Below are 20,289 nucleotides of genomic sequence, written 5' to 3'. Positions count from 1 at the left end.
TCCATCAACTATCTTCATCCATTAGAATGTAACTTTCTATCTCCTCTTAACTTTTGTCTAACTTTTGCCTAGTTGTGATGCTCTAGAGAGCTTCATAGCGATGATCATAGTCGATTTTAATCGAATTGAATGTAATTCCTCGCCGACCCACTCGTTTGACAAATGAGGACGTTCATTGCACTTAGTCAAATTTCCTAAATTTTACGTGTTATTTTTGAGTGACCAATAGACTTGATAATTTCTTGTGGCCCAACAATTTGTTTTATCATAAAAAAAAATTATTTTTTCCTTTTCGATTTTATATTGTGAGCTACAATCACTGATATATTTACATTTGCCACCAAAACTTTCTTTTGTCCAACATATTATACACACATGCATTTAGCTATTATACATACATATCCAAGTTATATATATATATATCCAAGTTAAATTTGTGTTGTCCTTTTTGTTCATCAAGCAAAGGATATGAATCTACAAGCTTATATGAAAATGGGCTTAACTTGGGCCTAAAATGGGGCCCAATCTAAGCATATTCCCCAACCAATTTAATATTTTTCACATACTTGTTTACAATTTGGAAATGATATTTTTAAACCTTATAAATTTTAGTATATCCTCTTGTGTCCATAAAAATATTAAAATAAGATCCTCCGGTATTAACCATGTTTTTGTAAAAAAAAAAAAAAAAATACTTTAAATAGTATTTTCACCGTCATAATAATCAAGAAATTGTTTTTGGGAAGAGAGCATTGACAATGAAACCCCAATCTGCATCGTGATCAATTGGATTTTGGTGTCTTCTACAGGTCATTGGTGGCGAGAGGTTGAGATCAAAAGGTTTTACTCGAAGGTCAAGGTTTTGAAATGTGCCATACGAAAAAAGTCTATGATTATGGTGTTGTTATTGGGCTATTTCCTATTGCATTTTGTTGATCTTTCATTTTGAAATGTTGGTTTCTTATGGTGAATCATTAATGACGCCAACACTTATATATTTTCTATCAACATTTCCATTTTAAATATTTATAGTAATCGATTGGTGACAGATGATATGTTTGCTCGAGCTTTAACTTGATTTGTCAATGGCTGATATGGCTGGCTGTAAGCCCTCAGTTTGATGTGCGTGTAGTATCCTAAGTTGGTTAATCATCATCATATTTATCCCTCTCAAATGTTGTGTGCAATCAATTAATCAATCAATCAATCTTGTATACTTTAAGTTAAGCGAATTGAGTTTATTTTTATTTTAATGGATGTTAATAGGGGCGTAATTCAAGTAATAAGATTTCTTTTGGGGGGTAATTAAAGCAACAACCGACAGACCATTATGAAAACAACGAAATGAAGTTTTAAATGGTTTGCACACCTATAGATATTTTAGTTAAACAACGTGCGACAAAGATGACACGTAAGCATGGTGAAGTCAGCAGCTGCCGTCACATTTATGACACAAGCGGTCTTTCGTGGAAGCACGTGTTTGCTTTCTTTCTTCTCATTTTATCACGGGCTTCGTTTATCCGTTCTAAAGCTGAAGGATGATAAGGACAGAAGACGGAGAGAGAGAGAGAGAGAGAGAGAGAGAGAGAGATGACAGAGATGATCAAGATGAGATTGAAGTATGTACACGAAGGATTTTAAGGTTAAGTCGATTAACTTAAGGTTTTTTAAGTAGATTTTAAGCTAAGGGATAAATAGTAACAAGTTGGGTGCAAACATAAAGCCTGACAGAGACGACTAAACAACTATCCTTTCTGGTCTCCACATGCATAAAGCCTGACAGAGATGACTAAGCAACGCAATCGTCCGACATGAATCCAACAATATCTTCTAACAAGAGATTCTTGTTTTGTCTTTCGTTTTTTTTTTGCTTCCCTAGAAAGAGAATTAGATCACACCGGAATATTTGGAATCACCGTACCTTAAGTTGACGCTTTGACTAATACTTCCTTCTCTGAATGGGTGGGCCGGTCTTTACATTGAACAAGTTTAGACCCATCAGCCACTAAAATGGTGGACCCATTGATCAGTAATTTAATGGTATTCAATTTTGAGATTGTATCATATCAAGGATTAACTTCCAGTGGATCTGATCTATAATCAACCCTGAATTGACTTTGAAGGAATAAAATTTTACGAGCTAAACTAGAGATGAAGATAAGATTCCATGTTGTGATCATTATTATGTTACTTATAATAATCACGATGTTGGTTATTAAATTTAACATAGGATCTTTAAATAAATGGCAAAGTATACGTTGGGCTAATTACATATTTCCCCATGTAATTAATTATCTTTAGCATTCCGATCTTTATACTTACAAAAGTAAAATATTTAACTTAATTACTCTAACAAAACTATTTTTTCTTGATTTTTAACCACGTAAAATTATATTTTGAACCTTATATAGAGATCTTAATATTTTAGTAAGTATAAGAATCCCAATGTAATTTTTAAAATATAAAAATCATAATACTAAATATAACTAATTACAAGGGATAATCTCCCTATATATCGTGTTTAATTAGGTGCTTCTAAATTATTTAACCTGAATGATCAGATTGTGAATACAAATAATCAACTAGTAAGTATTTAATTTTATATAAATAAATAAATTCTCACATGTGTACACAAGATTAAATCCATTCTTGGATAGAGAACGGAGAATAATGGGAGACCATTGTCACGTCGGTGAGGAAGAACACAGTCTTATGATGTGAAGTTTGGATGGAGTGGGGCCGCACTTAAACGCGTGGGCGGTGAGACCCTGCAAGTGGCAATCACAAGCTTGACACTCGAGTCATCGCATCTTACTGGTGGCCTCCCATGATTATTACTAATTCCGCTACAATTGGATTTAAAATGATGAACACAAAAATATTAAATAGGAGGATGTATACGCATTATTGTCGGAGTGTTAATTAGAGTTCCTAAAGGCCATGATTTGATTAAAGGTGGATTCGGGTATCGTTTGCAGATCCGATCCATTTGCAGCCCCCCTATATAAAACGTACCCACCCCCTTCTTCCCGTGCACGGTGCTGCTCACCCTCCAATGATAACCGATCCTCCGGCACTCGCTTCATCTCTTGGCCTCTTCTTCTCTTCTCTATCGCCCATTAAGTCTCCTCGAGATGGAGAAGTCGACAGGTCCTAAGCACCCCGAGAAGCCAGCCGGAAACCCCTACCCCAAGAGAGGGCAGCAGATCAAGGTCAGGATCTTCGAGGAGTTCACCTCAGCCGTCGGCTTCAGTGCTCCCGGAGATCACAGCTGCCAGGCCGAAGCCGGCTGCGGTGGCAGCCCGGCGTCGACCACCCCTGTTCGCGACGGCTCTCGAGGAGGCCGAAGCTGATGAGTTGCCTATGCCTGTATTACTTCCATCATCCACAGTGGATGTGTGTTGTGTCTCCGTTGCTTGTCTTCTTTATCGAAGGTGTCGTAGCAACGGAGTGAAGACTCTGTGACTAGTTGCTGGCTTTGGGTTCCCTTACCGTTTCAGATTTTAGCTTCAGTTCTTCGCCTTCCAATTCAGTAGGACTATTTGCAAGGTCTGGGAACACCATATTTGTCATTATAAATTTTAATACAACATATATATTTTCTTTCAATTAGGAAGCCATATTCATCAAAAGAATTAAAACTAATCATTTCTAGTTGGTTAAACTATCAAAATGATTTTGAAAGGTCTTAGTGATAATTACGACTACTAACTATATAACTGCCGATTGGTGAAGATTAATTATAAGGGTGTATAAATAATTTTTATTTCATGGCAAGGGTGGCCTAAAATTGCTAATGTCAACAAGGGATTTTGGTTGTGTGAAACCACTTCTGGTTTATGCCTCAAATAGACACTCAGCGGCTGCAGTAGCAGCAGCAGTGTGATGGGACAATGTAAAAGTACTAAAAGAAGGATAAACAATAGGCAAGACAGAATTAAATTGCCAATGAAAAGGCTACGTACCTTCTTCAGTAAATGGTTCTTCCCTTGCGTACTTCTCATGTGCCTCAACGTCACTTGAATCTGATGGAATTAACGAATTACCACAACTGAAACGAAGAAGATTTGTATTGGTTATTACAATAGCCTCCTCCATTAAGCATATTGGAAATTTACCTTATCCAATCATTGTTAGCTTGCTCAGCGCTCATTGCAGCAAAACCAGCTTCTCTTTCTTCCTCTTTTTTGCGTTTCCCTTACTATGCATGAATAGTTCAGGAGAAAGAACTAATGAATGGTAAATTATGCATGCTGTGAAAGATGATATTTAGTAGTTAAAGGCGAATATGCAAAAGAACTCGAAAGAGATAAAAAAAAAAAAAAAAAAAAGCATGGCGTCGTCATGAAAAAGTAATGGTAAAGAGAGGAAAAAAGATGCTGCACTTGCAGAAGAAGAAATACAATGACACAAATTACTGATATCCAATCTCCTCCTCGATGGATATCTTTTCTCTCTTCCTCCGACATAGCCTTCATTTGGATTTCAAGTCGGTTCCTCGATGGATATCTTTTCTCTCTTCCTCCGACATAGCCTTCATTTGGATTTCACGTCAAACCGAGGAGCCAGTGCATGTCAATAATGGCAGCCCTTACCATCATTTAGGTTCTACTAAAGTTAACTCGAAAAAGGGACATAGTGGGCTGCATAGTCCTTTGATAGGTGATATGCTCCGGTCAATATTAGTTGGGAAAAATTATTATAACGGAATATTTTTTTAATTAAAATGAGATTTCTCATCAAATATCAATTTTTTATCGAAAATAAATATTAACTAGAACAGTATAAATAATAGAATAATAAATCAATCACAAAATGAGATATAAAATGTCACATCCTAGATTTATATATATATATATATATATATATATATATATATATATATATATATATATATATATATATATATATATATTTCCACACAGGTCAAATAAATAAACATCACTTTATTCATCATCTATAACCATTTATTACAATTCATTTATTCATCAAATTACAAATAGAAAGTAAACATAGTATGTTAACTTCAAGAGTCATCCAAGTGGCTCTACCTAGCGGTAGAGGAAGGTCCACTCTCCACTGGAATATGATTTAGTACTAGAGAGAGGCTGCTCTGAAAATCAAAAACAAAGAAAATTCAGCAACGCTGAGTAGGAACCCCAAAAGTCAAATCAAGATGAATACATGATCAAAATTCAATCAATCATCTCATTGGCGTATATCAAGTACCCGAAGGAGCACTCCCCCAACAGCGGATGGAGAGGCTTTATCCTACGGGATGAGTTTGTGTTCTCCCAACAGCGGATGGAGGCAAACTCATATCACACTCCCAACAGCGGATGGAGTGGTGTCCCACACCCGCCAAAGTGGGGACACGTTCCTCCCAACAGCGGATGGAGGAACCGTCCAGCCGCCACGTCTGACGGCCCGCTAATCCCAGAAGGGAATCGCCCTACCTGCTCTCGGCAGGAATATAATCTCACACTGATTATATCCATTTCGGGATGAAATAACATATTTAAAACATCTCTTTCAAAAATCATCAATATCAAATAATATAAATTAACCCTCAATTGACTTGAACTCTAGTTTAATCGATTCAATTGAACTCGATTTACTAGAGCCTAACTGAACTGATCTCTAATCCTTATTTAACTGGTCTGGAACCACCCTAGACTAGTATAATTTAGACTAGATTAAGTTCAATTTAGGTTAAACTAACTTGAATAAGTCAATCAATTCGGAATCACCCTGAATTGATCTAGATTAATCAAGTCTAGTTTAATTCAATCAATATTTGGGCTCAAGTTCAACAATAATATTGGGCTAGATTGAGTCAGTCCATCTACTGGTCATGTGCATTATACATGATTGAGCACGCATTACATAAAACTGGCCCAGCCCTGGCCCATGGACTAGTCATAGCATATACCCATTAACAACATAAATGAAAACATAATAATGCATTAAAAGATAGATGATGAGAAAAGCTTTAATACAAAGAAATAACATTCTCAATTTGACTAGAAATCATAAGACATTAAAAGAGGGACTAGGAGATAAGTTTTAACACAAGGAAATAGTTTTCTAAATTTAAATAAAAATCATGTTTTCAACGCATAAAATTTTAACATATTCTAGTCATATTTTAAATCATTCAGAATAATATATTTTAAATTTCAGATCAAAGAATATCAAAAAAAGGGATTTTAGATAACATATTCTAGTCTAACAAGATTTTAATCCAAATAAGATTAAAGATAAACTGTAATACAGAAAATATATCATATAAAACATATATTTTTTTAACATATTTAATTCTATAATAAAAACCTTAATCATGGGTCAAAGAATATTATGAAAACTTTAATTGATTATTTTAATATAAAAAATTTGATATTTAAAGAATTGATACACATTTTTCAAACTATAAAACTTTCAACATTTAAAGAATCAAAATAAAAGCTAAAACTTTTAAATTTAAGAAAGGCAGGGAAACCTACCTCTTGTCAATAGGGTGTAACTCCTCATTCTCTTGTCAACATGGTGTAACTCCTCGTTCCTCCCGCTGCCAGGCTCGACTAGGTGAGGAACGAAGGAGAGAGATCCCTCCCCTTTAAATAGGAGGAGGTGAGCCTCTATTAAGGGAAATAAATTTTAATTTTCGTATTTATTTAATATAAATTATTTTCATTTAATATACTAACAAATACAATATCATCATATTTGAAATACTTACTAGTTATTTCCTTAATTCATATCAACAAACAAGGAAGTAGATTAAGATTTCCTTAAATTATAATAACAAGTAAGGAAAGAAAATCAATTCCTAACTTAAATATTTGATGTGATTACATTTCTCCCCTCCTATAGGAAATTTGGTCCCCAAATTTAGCTTACCTTAATAGAATAGATGAGGATACTGCTCTCGCATATCTTCTTCTCTTTCCCATGTTGCCTCTTGGTCTGAATGGTGTTGCCAACAAATCTTTACCAAAGGTATAATTTTGTTCGTTAGAACATGTTCTTTTCTTTCCAAGATCTGGGTTGGTTGTTTTCTAAAAGTGGCATCATCTCGTAATCGTAGAGGTTGGTAAGATATGACATGTGATGGATCCCTGATATATCTTCGAAGCATTGACACGTGGAATACATCATGGATGCTAGCCAAAGCCGGGGGCAATACCAATCTATATGCTACAGGCCCAACCTTTTGTAAGATCTCAAATGACCAATAAATCTTGGGGCTAACTTCCCCTTTTGACCACACCTCATAACTACCTTGGTTGGCGACACCTTTAAGAAGACATGCTCACCAATTTCGAACTCTAGATCTCTTCGCCTTCGATCTGCATAACTTGTCTGATGACTTTAAGCGGTTAATAATCTTTGACGTATAATTCGAATATTATCAGCATCTTTTTGAATTAATTGAGGCCCCAAAAGCTTCTGTTCTCCTACCTCATCCCAATATACAGGTGATCTGCACTTTCTTCCATAAAGAGCTTCAAATGGAGCCATCTGTATGCTAGAGTGATAACTATTATTATAAGAAAACTCAATTAGATGCAAGTGCATATCTCAACTCCCACCAAAGTCCAAAGCACATGCTCTTAAGAGGTCTTCAAGAGTTTGTTTTGTCCTTTCAGATTGTCCATCAGTTTGGGGGTGAAAAGCTGTACTAAACTTTAACTGCGTGCCCAAAGATTTTTGTAGATTTCCCCAAAATTTAGAGGTGAATCTTGGATCTCTATCTGAGATAATGCTAACTGGCACCCCATGATATCGAATAATTTTTTTAATATATAAGCTTGCTAGTTTATCTAATGAATACTTCTTGTTAATAGGGAGTAAGTGAGCAGATTTAGTAAGTCTGTCTATCATCATATCCTTTCACAGTCTTGGGTAATCCTGTCACGAAATCCATAGTGACTTGCTCCCACTTCCATTCAGGAATCAAAATCCTTTGTAATTTTCCTGTAGGTACTCGATGTTCTATCTTCACTTGTTGGCATATCAAACATTTAGAAACAAATTCTGCTATATCTCTCTTCATACCACGCCACCAATAGTTTTGGCGTAAATCTCGATACATCTTAGTAGTCCCGGGATGGATGTTAAATTTTGATCTATGTGCCTCATCCAATAATTGCATCTTTACTGGATGACTTTCGGGAACACAAAGTCGATTATGGAATGTAATAGAACCATCTACGGCTTGGAGGAATTCAGGTCTAGATCCTTGAGCTATGTCCTTAACTATCATTTGAAGATATGTATCTTCCTTCTGACTTTCTTTAACCTTTTCCACCAAATATGATTGTGCTATTAGACACGCAAGAAAACCTTTATTTGTCTCCGATAAAAGTTTAAGTTTTAAGTCTGCCAACTCCGTCATCATAGAATTCCTTTGAATATTCATATAGGCTACAAGACTATAGGTATTTCTGCTTAAGGCATCAGCAACTACATTAGCTTTCCCAGGATGGTAGTTGATATTAAAATCATAATCCTTTAGAAAGTCCAACCACCTTCTTTGTCTCATATTTAAATCTTTCTGTGTGAAAATATATTTAAGACTCTTATGATCCGTGAAGATTTCAAAAGTCTGTCCATAGAGATAATGCCTCCAAATTTTCAGTGCAGAAATGATAGCTGCTAACTCTAAGTCATGAGTAGGATAGTTCTTCTCATGAGGCTTTAATTGCCTCGATGCATAAGCAACTACCCTCTCGTTTTTCATTAGAACGCAACCAAGCCTTTGTAGTGAGGCATCACTATACACTACAAAACCTTCTCCCCCTGAAGGAATCACCAAGATAGGAGCACTAGTTAATTTTTTCTTCAATTCTTGAAAACTTTGTTGACATTTATCATCCCACATGAACTTTATATTCTTTTGTGTCAATCTGGTCAATGGTGCTATTATTTTTGAAAAGTCTTCTACGAATCTTCTATAGTATCCAACCAAACCTAAAAAACTTTTAATCTCTAAAACATTAGAAGGTTGCTTCCATTTTATCACGGCTTCAATCTTATGAGGGTCAACAGATATACCAGCACTTGAAATTACATGACCGAGAAACATAATTTCATTGAGCCAGAAGTTGCTCTTACTTAGTTTGGCATATAGTCTCTCTTGCCTTAGGACTTCCAAAACTATCTTAAGATGGTGTTCATGCTCTGCTATGCTTTTAGAGTAGATCAAGATATCATCAATGAACACAATTACAAATTTATCAAGATAAGGGTGGAACACCCTATTCATAAGATCCATGAAGGCAGTCGGTGCATTTGTGAGTCCAAAAGGCATTACTAAGAATTCGTAATGACCATATCTTGTTCTAAAAGCAGTTTTTTTTTTTTTTTTTTGGTACGTCTCCTTCCCTTATCTTCAGTTGATGATACCCAAATCTTAAATCAATTTTCGAGTATACCTGAGTACCTTGAAGTTGATCAAATAAGTCATCTATTCGGGGAAGGAGATATTTATTCTTTATGGTCACTTGATTGAGTTGTCTATAATCGATGCATAGTCGCATAGATCCATCTTTCTTTTTCACAAATAGGATAGGGGCACCCTAAGGTGATACACTCGGTCGAATAAAACCCTTGTCCAAAAGTTCTTGGATCTGTTTCTTTAACTCCTCCAACTCAATTGGTGCCATTCTATACGGAGGTTTAGAAATAGGTGCAGTACCAGGTAGAAGATCAATTGTAAATTCAGTCTGTCTATTTGGTGGCAGAGCAAGTAGATCTTCAGGAAAAACATCTGGAAAATCCCGTACAATGGGGATGTCCTTTAATACTGGCTTCTTAGATTTTTCTCCAGAAATAAAGACCAAGTATCCCTGACATCCCTTCAGTAATAGTTGGGTAGCACTCAAGGCTGAAATAATAGAAGGGAACTTTTCTTGAATCCCAATGAACTTGAAAGATGGTTGATCTAAGGGTGAAAAAGTAATAGTCTTCCGGAAACAATCGACACTTGCATGGTATGTTGAAAGTCGGTCCATACCCAAGATAGCATCGAAATCTTGAAATTCTAGTATAATAAGATCTACTAGCAAATCATGACCTTTAATAGTAATAACACAGTTTCTATATATCTGATCAACTGTCAAAGAGTTTCCAACTTATTATTTGTATGAACACCTCTCCGAGTGCGTACACTAGTAGCATTCCGACCATGAGCACCCCGAGTGATAAAACCACTAATATTTGGAATTGGCTCTATTACTCTTATAATAGGTTAAAGACAATCATTGGTTAAAGTCAATCAAGGGACCTAATACACCTACAGGCCCTAGACCATGCTCTGATACCATAAAAATTGTCACATCCTGGATTTATATATATATATATATATATATATATATATATATATTTCCACACAGGCCAAATAAATAAACATCACTTTATTCATCATCTATAACCATTTATTACAATTCATTTATTCATCAAATTACAAATAGAAAGTAAACATAGTGATGTTAACTTCAAGAGTCATCCAAGTGGCTCTACCTAGCGGTAGAGGAAGGTCCACTCTCCACTGGAATATGATTTAGTACTAGAGAGAGGCTGCTCTGAAAATCAAAAACAAAGAAAATTCAGCAACGCTGAGTAGGAACCCCAAAAGTCAAATCAAGATGAATACATGATCAAAATTCAATCAATCATCCCATTGGCGTATATCAAGTACCCGAAGGAGCACTCCCCCAACAGCGGATGGAGAGGCTTTATCCTACGGGATGAGTTTGTGTTCTCCCAACAGCGGATGGAGGCAAACTCATATCACACTCCCAACAGCGGATGGAGTGGTGTCCCACACCCGCCAAAGTGGGGACACGTTCCTCCCAACAGCGGGTGGAGGAACCGTCCAACCGCCACGTCTGACGGCCCGCTAATCCTAGAAGGGAATCGCCCTACCTGCTCTCGGCAGGAATATAATCTCACACTAGTTATATCCATTTCGGGATGAAATAACATATTTAAAACATCTCTTTCAAAAATCATCAATATCAAATAATATAAATTAACCCTCAATTGACTTGAACTCTAGTTTAATCGATTCAATTGAACTCGATTTACTAGAGCCTAACTGAACTGATCTCTAATCCTTATTTAACTGGTCTGGAACCACCCTAGACTAGTATAATTTAGATTAGATTAAGTTCAATTTAGGTTAAACTAACTTGAATAAGTCAATCAATTCGGAATCACCCTGAATTGATCTAGACTAATCAAGTCTAGTTTAATTCAATCAATATTTGGGCTCAAGTTCAACAATAATATTGGGCTAGATTGAGCCAGTCCATCTACTGGTCATGTGCATTATACATGATTGAGCATGCATTACATAAAACTGGCCCAGCCCTAGCCCATGGACTAGTCATAGCATATACCCATTAACAACATAAATGAAAACATAATAATGCATTAAAAGATAGATGAGGAGAAAAGCTTTAATACAAAGAAATAACATTCTCAATTTGACTAGAAATCATAAGACATTAAAAGAGGGATACGAGATAAGTTTTAACACAAGGAAATATTTTTCTAAATTCAAATAAAAATCATGTTTTCAACACATAAAATTTCAACATATTCTAGTCATATTTTAAATCATTCAGAATAATATATTTTAAATTTCAGATCAAAGAATATCAAAAAAAGGGATTTTAGATAACATATTCTAGTCTAACAAGATTTTAATCCAAATAAGATTAAAGATAAACTGTAATACAGAAAATATATCATATAAAACATATATTTTTTTAACATATTTAATTCTATAATAAAAACCTTAATCATGGGTCAAAGAATATTATGAAAACTTTAATTGATTATTTTAATATAAAAAATTTGATATTTAAAGAATTGATACACATTTTTCAAACTATAAAACTTTCAACATTTAAAGAATCAAAATAAAAGCTAAAACTTTTAAATTTAAGAAAGGCAGGGAAACCTACCTCTTGTCAATAGGGTGTAACTCCTCATTCTCTTGTCAACATGGTGTAACTCCTCGTTCCTCCCGCTGCCAGGCTCGACTAGGTGAGGAACGAAGGAGAGAGATCCCTCCCCTTTAAATAGGAGGAGGTGAGCCTCTATTAAGGGAAATAAATTTTAATTTTCGTATTTATTTAATATAAATTATTTCTATTTAATATACTAACAAATATAATATCATCATATTTGGAATACTTACTAGTTATTTCCTTAATTCATATCAACAAACAAGAAAGTAGATTAAGATTTCCTTAAATTATAATAACAAGTAAGGAAAGAAAATCAATTCCTAACTTAAATATTTGATGTGATTACATAAAATTTCTATGTAAAAAATCAAATACGAAAAAAATCACGGGACCATAGTCCACTTCAAACTTCCACTATCATCAATAATAATAATAGATTTATAATAAGTTTTCTTTAGAATAACTAGAATATCATAATAACATCAAGAATATATATCTTGACTCAACAATAACATATCATCATCACCATTGATGAATTTCATAAAAGGAAAATTTTAAGTCTCACCAAGTGGGTATAGCAGAAAAACATTTCAAAGAGGATAAACTACAGATTGGTACCATTAAGATTGTAAAGCTTGTTGCAAGGATTCTTCACATAAAATTTGGATTAAAACCGTCGAAGTTTAGCCACTTACATCATCTAGCAAAAGCCTCAGAACTTTCCCTCTCCTCTTCTCTCTCTGTTATTTTTCTACGTCACCACAATTTCCATCGTTCGCACGTCTCTTCCACCGGCACACGTCTCCACTTCCCTATTTCTTTTTTTTTCTTCAATAAATCAGATTTGGGCTCAATGCCCAAATCAATCTGTCTAAGCCCCCCTATGGGCTGGACATAATAATTCTCTCCCTTCAGCTCATATGGTGGGTTGTACTAAACCCGCTCTTCACCTACATGCTTCAAGCTTCTCCTTAGGCAAAGATTTTATCAATATGTTTGATCAATTCTCATTGGTATGCACCTTTTCCAAGTACAATTCTTTCGTCTTAAGCACATCACGAATCCAGAATCCAGTGATATCTTAGTCAATATACTTGGATCTAAAATGGTATGTTGAATTCTTTCATCTTAAATAGTATATTCTTCCTGTTTCAAGCTCAATTCCTGTAGAAACTTTTTCATACATAAAGCTTCTTTGCAGGCTTCAGTAATTCTTATGTATTATGCTTCTGTGGTTGATAGAGCAACACAATTCTGCACTTAGACTGCCAAGAGACTACTCCTCCTAAAAACGTCATCAAGAACCCCGAAGTGGACTTCCTATAATCAGTATCACCTGTCATGTCTACATTTGTGTACCCTTCTTACCACTATCAAAACATAAACATAACCTGGAAGTACCACTTAGATACTATCTTAGGATTAGAGATAAATCAACCGATAACTCAAACTACATGAGCTACATTTGACCTAGTACAAACCATAGCATACATCAAACTGTCTATCGCAGATGAGTAAGACACTCTGGACATTTCTTCCCTTTCTTTCACTTATAGGACATTGTTTCCAACTAAGCTTAAAATGACCTACAAGTGGGGAACAAACTACTTTGGCTTTACTCATTTTGAATTTTCAAGAACCTTTTCAATTTAGGTGTCTTGAGATAGCCACATTTTCTCATTCTTTCTATCACGAAGAATTTTTATACCAAATATTTATTTTATTGATCCTAAGTCTTTCATGACAAAAGACTTAGCTGTTTTTTAAGCTTCTTAATTTTACCAGCATCATGGCCAACAATCAGCATATCATCAACATATATCAGGAGAATAATGAAATCATCATTTGAAAACTTTTTTGTAAACACACAATGACCAGATGTGGTTCTATTATACCCTTAACTCATCATAAAGGAATCAAACTTCTTATATTATTGTCTCGGTACTTGTTTGAGTCCATATAAGCTTTTCCTAAGCTTGCACACTAGATTTTCTTTTCCCTTGACTTTGAAACCTTCTGGTTGCTACATGTAAATTTTTTCTTCTAAGTCACCAAGAAGAAATACAGTTTTCACATCAAGTTGCTCAACTTCTAAATTCAAGCGAACAACCAAACTAAAAATAACTCGGATACAGGACATTTTCACTACAAGAGAAAATATTCTTCAAAGTCAATACATTTCTTCTGACGGAATCCTTTCACAACTAGTCGTGCCTTGTATCTTTGTTGTGAGTTATTATTTTCAGTCTTCAATTTGTAAACTCATTTATTCTTGAGACCTTTCTTCCCTTTATGCAACTTTACCAAGTCATAGGTGTGGTTCTCAAGTAAAGATCTCATCTCTTTTTGTAAGGCTTTAACTCACTAATTCTTGTGCTCATGTAGAATAGCTTCTTGGTAAGTTTCTGACTCTCCTACGTCAGTAAACATAATATACTCATATGGAGGATCTCTTGTAGATGGTTGTCACTCTCTTGTGGATCTTCTTAATGAAATCTCAATTGGCGGAGGGTGGTGGAGGTGCTTGCTTAAATTGTTTAGTTGGCCAATATCATCAATTGTATAAGCATCATCACTGACATTCTCACTATAATCTTCTTGTTCATCTCCCTCATGATCATCATGAATTACAAGTGAAGGAACTTGACCTAAACTCCAAGGAATATAAATTCTCAACATTATCACCATCATCAAACAATTAGTCTTCAAGAAATACAACATCTCTACTTCTAATAATCTTCTTGATCATTGGATCCCATAATTTGTACACAAACTCTTCATGACCATACCCCAAGAAAATACATACTTTTACCTTATTATCAAACTTGGACCTTTCATCTTTGAGAATATGAACAAATGTTTTACACCCAAAGACTCTCGAGTGATCATAAGATATATCTTTTTTTTTCCTTTCCAAACTCTCACTAGAACATCACCTTTTAGAGGAACTAATGGAAAAAGATTTATCAGGTCAAGTGTAGTTCTCATAGCCTCCACCCAAAATGACTTAGGTAACTTAGCATGGAAAAACATACAAATAATCCTTTATTCAATGGTTATATTCATCCTTTCTACCACATTGTTTTGTTGAGGAGTTTCATGAACTGTTTTCTCACGCCTGATACCATGGAACCTACAATAATTCTCAAAAGGACCCCTATACTCGCCATAATTATTTGCTCGAACACACTTTAGCTTTCTATTAGTTTCTCTTTCAATACTGATGTGAAACTCTTTGAAACCATTGAGTACATGGTCTTTAAATTTCAAACCAAAAGCTCAAACTTTTCTAGAATGATCATCAATGAAAGTAAAAAAATAAAGAGCACCTCCAAGAGTTCTAGTTTGCATAGTACAAACATTAGTGTGAATCAAATCAATAACATTTAATCTTATAGATGGTGGATATGTATGAAAGATAACTCTATGTGTTTTTTCAACTAAGCAATGATCACAAAATTTAAGAGATGTACATTGCACCTTCGGTAAGAACTACTTTCCAACAAGAGTTTGAAGTCCTTTCTCATTGATGCGACCAAGTCTCTTATGTCAAAGATTTATACTTTTACTCTTTTGAATTGCATTGATCTCTCATTTCTGTAACTTAGCTTTCATGACATAGAAAGAGTTTAGCATTTTTCCTCTCGCCACAAATAGAGAACATTTAGTAAACTTTCTTTTGCTTTCACTAATGTGTAAATCCTTCATCATCAAGTCTGCTTGTAAATATCAAGTTAAGACGAATATTTGGAATATATCTAACATCTTTGAGTATTAATTTGCTCATAGTGCTAGTCTTTAAGCAAATATCTCCAATATCCATAATCTTAAATGTACCACTGTTTTCCATTTTGACATTGCTAAACTTACCAACAGTGTAAGATATGAAGAAATCGTCATGAGAAGTAACATGAAATGAAGCACCAGAGTCAATTACCCAGTTACTGTCCTGAGCTGCAAGACTGACACATCCGTCATCACAAACAATAACGATATCATCTTCAACAGCAAATGTACTAGTCTCTTTCTCATTTTTCTTCCTTTCATTTTGTTCTCGCTTTTAAAACATACACTTTTTCTTCATGTGACTTGGCCTGTTGCAATGGAAACACTTGATATCTCTTCTAGACTTGGATCTTCCTCTATAACCATGTGGATTTTTACTATGACTTTTTCTACGTCTTTCTTGTTTTTCAATAAGTGCACCAGAAGAAGATTCTCCCCATTCTTTCCTTCTAGCATTTTCATTTACCAAACTATCTTTAACAATGTCTATGGTTAGAGTCCCCGCGTGGAGTTACAAATTGTCACCGCATATGTTTCCCAACTTTCCGATAAAGAGCTGAGAAATAACAATCCTTACATCTCATCATCTATATTCATTTTCATAACAACCATCTTGTTGGCAAAACTCTGAAACAAACTTATATGCTCAACAATATTACCACCATCTTTATACTTTAAATTGGCAAGCCTTTTAAGGAGAGAAATTTTATTTTCCACTGTCATTTTCGCAAAAAGATTTTCTAACATTTGCCAAACAACATCAGCTCTGGTTTCATCATAAATATGCTCATGTAAATTTATATTCATCCATCTTCTAATATAGGCAATAGATTTTTTTATATTGAACCTCTCATTTCTCATCTTCAAAGTTTTTCTTTAACTTTGATTGGCTTATAGAAATCTTTGCAATAGAGTAAATCTTCCATCATACGCCTCCAAATGGAATAATTTGATGAGTTCAATTTAATCATATCGCTGGAAAAAACGAGCACCAAACAACCTGATGCTATGATATCACTTGTTGGGAAAAACTATTATAGAAAAATAATTCTTTTTCCTATTTGTGTATCAAAATAAGGTTCCTCACTAAAATATCAACTTGTTACCAAAAGCAAATATTAGCCAGAGCAACATAAACAATAGAATAATGAATTAATCACAAAGTGAGATACCAAATTTTTATGTGAAAAATTCATTACAGGAAAAATCACGAGACCATAGTCCACTTCAAACTTCCACTATCATCAATAATGATAACATATTTACAATAAGTCTTCACCAAAATAACTAAAGGATCACAATAATATCAATAATATATATCTTGGCTCAACAATAACATATCATCATCATTATAGATGACTTTCATGAAAGGAAAATTTCAAGTCTTACCAAGTGGGTATAACAGAAAAGCATTTCAGAGAGGATAAACTGTAGATCGGTACCATTAAGAATGTAGAGCTTATTGCAAGGATTCTTCACATAAAATTTAGGCCAAAACCGATAAAGTTTAGCCGCTTGATCATCTATCAAAAGTCTCAAAACCTTAACTTTCTCTCTCTGTTTATTTTTCTACGCTGCCACGGTTTCATCATTAGGACTAATTTGATGAGCTTATACAAATCTTTACAAAAGAGTAAATCTTTCATATACGTCTTCAAGTGGAATCATTTAATGAGTTCAATTTAATTATATCGTCTCTTCCATTTCAATTACACAAGAAAAAAACTAGCACTTGTTGGGAAAAACTATTATAGCAGAATAATTTTTTTTTCTATTTGTATATCAAAATGAGGTTCCTCGCTAAAATACCAACTTGTTACCTAAAGCAAATATTAATCATAACAACATAAACAGTAGAACAATAAGACACCGAATTTTTATTTAAAAAATCTAATGCAAAAAAAACCATCATGATCCATTATAATGGACACCTCTGAACCACACGGATGATTTCCATGATTTCCACCTTAGTCTCAACCGCACTTGTCATAATGTATTTATTTCTTATCTAACAATATGTAATGATATCACTATCCATATCAGATAACTTCTTGCTAGCACTCTTCTTCCTATATAACTTTCTTACTTTATATTCTAATGAACAACATTATGAAAATCCTGTACCTTATAGAGTCTTATCTAACTAACAATCATGTACCTTGTCCTTTGACTTGTCAAGCTCCCTTAAGCGAATATGGACTCTGGAGCAGTTCAACTCTCTAGTTGCTTCGATCATACCTCTGCATGATCAAGTCCCTTCAATGAGATTCACTAATGCTTGCATTCGAACTTTTCTCTCGGTGGTACACAGCCCTCATATATGGATGACCAAGGTTTTCATCCAATGCAAAATTTGATACAAAAAACCTGTCTCTGCGATACCATAGTCTTCGCTCCTTGAATTTATAAAAAAAAAAAAATATTTTTTATTTAGAACATCCTATTTTAGTTTTATGTACATTAACCGCTCCTTTTCTCTTCACCAAACTAAATTAATACCGGAACGAGGTGGCATGTGCTAAGAGTAGATTAAAAAGGTTTGACTGTTATAAAGCATCACCAATTTTCTAGCTTTCCTTTTTGCTATAAGCCAAAGAAAGACACAACGGAAGCACAATCAGCTTCCGCCTATCCTCATCGATGCCAAACCTCAATGAACAGACAGGAACAACAAACAAAATCAACAATGAAGAAAGAATACAACTGTCGTCGACTTACCTTGACCGCGTTGGTCGCTGTAGAGGTCGATCCGCACTCCCTTCCACTGGGCATAGAGATCATGCGAGAACTTGCAGTCGGAAACCTTTTGGCACCTGCCCGCCTCGCGGAACTCGCGTCTACACATAAGCAAGTCGATAACCCTAAGAACATCAACACGCGCATCAGTAATACAACAGAGATCAAGAGGAAAAGAAGACGACGAAAACCCCCCTATTTATTAATTGGAACTTTGGGCTGGCCGACGCCTTCTCTTCCTCCTCCTCCCCCTCCCGTTACTGTAGTTGTTAGATCAGCGAGGAATCCATCGACTAGTGAGGGGGCAGGGAACTAATGAGATGGATTAGGTTAAATTAGATAAGATAGTATCTCGACGGAGAACTGCCGGAGGGTACGAACGCACTTACCGGACATTCTTGCTCTGTGTTCTTGTTCTTCAACCCCCAAAGGTCTTCCTCCTCGACGATCCTCTGCTTCCTGGCGAGCTCCGCCTTCGATGGCTGGTTCTTGGTCCAGCATCAACAGAGAAACACGATAAAATGCGAAGAGGAATCAAATTCTGCTTCGCCTCGCTCTCTCTCTCTAAAATCAATAGAATTATTTAATTACCCTTCACGACTTGCATATTTATTAACCATACACCATCATAACTGAAATTATTATAAAAACAAATATTCTTTGGTTTTTCAAAAAATCTCTTTTTTTATCTTTTCAATAAGATGTTCCTAATTTTTAATTTTTTTGATATTATTTTCTTTACTCAAAATACTCTTGGCTTATAGTCGTCTTAGTTTCATTGTGAGACTCTTATGCATTCTGTCCGAGAGCCTCATTGCTTTCACTATCGTTTTTATCTTGTTATAGTCATAAAAAAATAGAAAAGAAAAAAATAAGAAAAGAAAAAGAGTTAAAGTATGAAAGTATGATAATAGAAGAGAAGAAAAAAATACAAGGTAGAGATAGTCATAAGTTATGACAGGACTTGCAACGGGATGATAAACGATGAGGAGAGCCATTTAGGATATTAAATAAAACATAGGAATCAAATGGAAAAACTGAAACACATTATAAGAAAATCTCAAAAATAATATTTTTAAGAAAAATCAATCAATAATTTTTAAATATTAAAAATAACTTTAAATATATTATATTTTTATTAAAGAGAAAAGTAAGGAATAAGTGAGAGAAAGGATTTATATTATTTGATTTTTCTTAATTTAATTATGTTGAATCTCATATTTTAATAATGAAACCAATCGTGATTATGTTTTAATCTGTATTTTGAGTGACGCAGGATGCTTTGATCAGGATGAGATAATTAAAGCAAGAAAAATCATGTTGGGCCGGAGGAACATGTCAGAAGATTGGACGTCGGATTGGTGGATTGGTCGATGTATCGATAAAAGGCTTCGGGCCTTGGATTCGGGCATCGGGCTAAGAAGAGCGAACATTGCGCTAAGGATATCGAAGTTATGGAGTAAACTGGCTGATTGGGCAATAGGCCGCAGGAGAGGACGATGCGCCGAAGAATCGGACGAAGCGTCGAGAGACCAATGACATGCCGGACAACTTGATTAATGCTTAGTATTAATTGTCTGGATCGAAGTTTGTTTTACATGTGCATGATTAACTATGATAGCAAGACATGAAGTAAAATGAAGTCCCGGAGTTAAGGATGCGATCATGTTGGGAGTTCGAGAGTTCGTCGAAAGTCTGAACATTCATCGAAAGTTCTGGAGGAACTAGTCGAGAAGTCTCAGAGCTTGCCAAGAAGCTCGTCGGAACACGCCAAGAAGATCGTCGT

At 34.9% G+C, this 20,289-nt stretch overlaps 1 protein-coding gene across 7 annotated transcripts; it reads right to left on the bottom strand.

Moving 5' to 3' along the window:
• Nucleotides 1-2,630: 2,630 nt before the first annotated feature.
• On the bottom strand, nucleotides 2,631-19,078 carry LOC108951696 (zinc finger CCCH domain-containing protein 11-like). Of its 7 annotated transcripts, none has more exons than XR_010481117.1 (5): nucleotides 18,893-19,078; nucleotides 18,486-18,815; nucleotides 4,119-4,201; nucleotides 3,966-4,051; nucleotides 2,631-2,768 (listed from the first exon to the last, which is right to left on the bottom strand). XR_010481117.1 is itself a non-coding variant. In XM_065089592.1 (5 exons), the coding sequence occupies exons 2-5, from the start codon at nucleotides 18,610-18,612 to the stop codon at nucleotides 2,746-2,748; spliced, it is 315 nt and encodes a 104-aa protein (XP_064945664.1). In that variant the 5' UTR covers nucleotides 18,613-18,815; nucleotides 18,893-19,078; the 3' UTR covers nucleotides 2,631-2,745. The 7 variants fall into 7 exon arrangements, 4 of the variants coding, with proteins under 4 accessions (XP_064945664.1, XP_064945665.1, XP_064945666.1 ...); XR_001976224.2 differs by having other exon boundaries at nucleotides 3,966-4,025; XR_010481118.1 differs by having other exon boundaries at nucleotides 3,966-4,025; nucleotides 4,119-4,197.
• Between the last annotated feature and the right edge of the window lie 1,211 nt (nucleotides 19,079-20,289).

This window comes from Musa acuminata, chromosome BXJ1-11 (assembly GCF_036884655.1).
Source record: "Musa acuminata AAA Group cultivar baxijiao chromosome BXJ1-11, Cavendish_Baxijiao_AAA, whole genome shotgun sequence".
NCBI classification, from domain to species: domain Eukaryota; kingdom Viridiplantae; phylum Streptophyta; class Magnoliopsida; order Zingiberales; family Musaceae; genus Musa; species Musa acuminata.
Note: the sequence above shows the minus strand (reverse complement) of the source record. Positions and strands in the feature narration are given on the sequence as shown.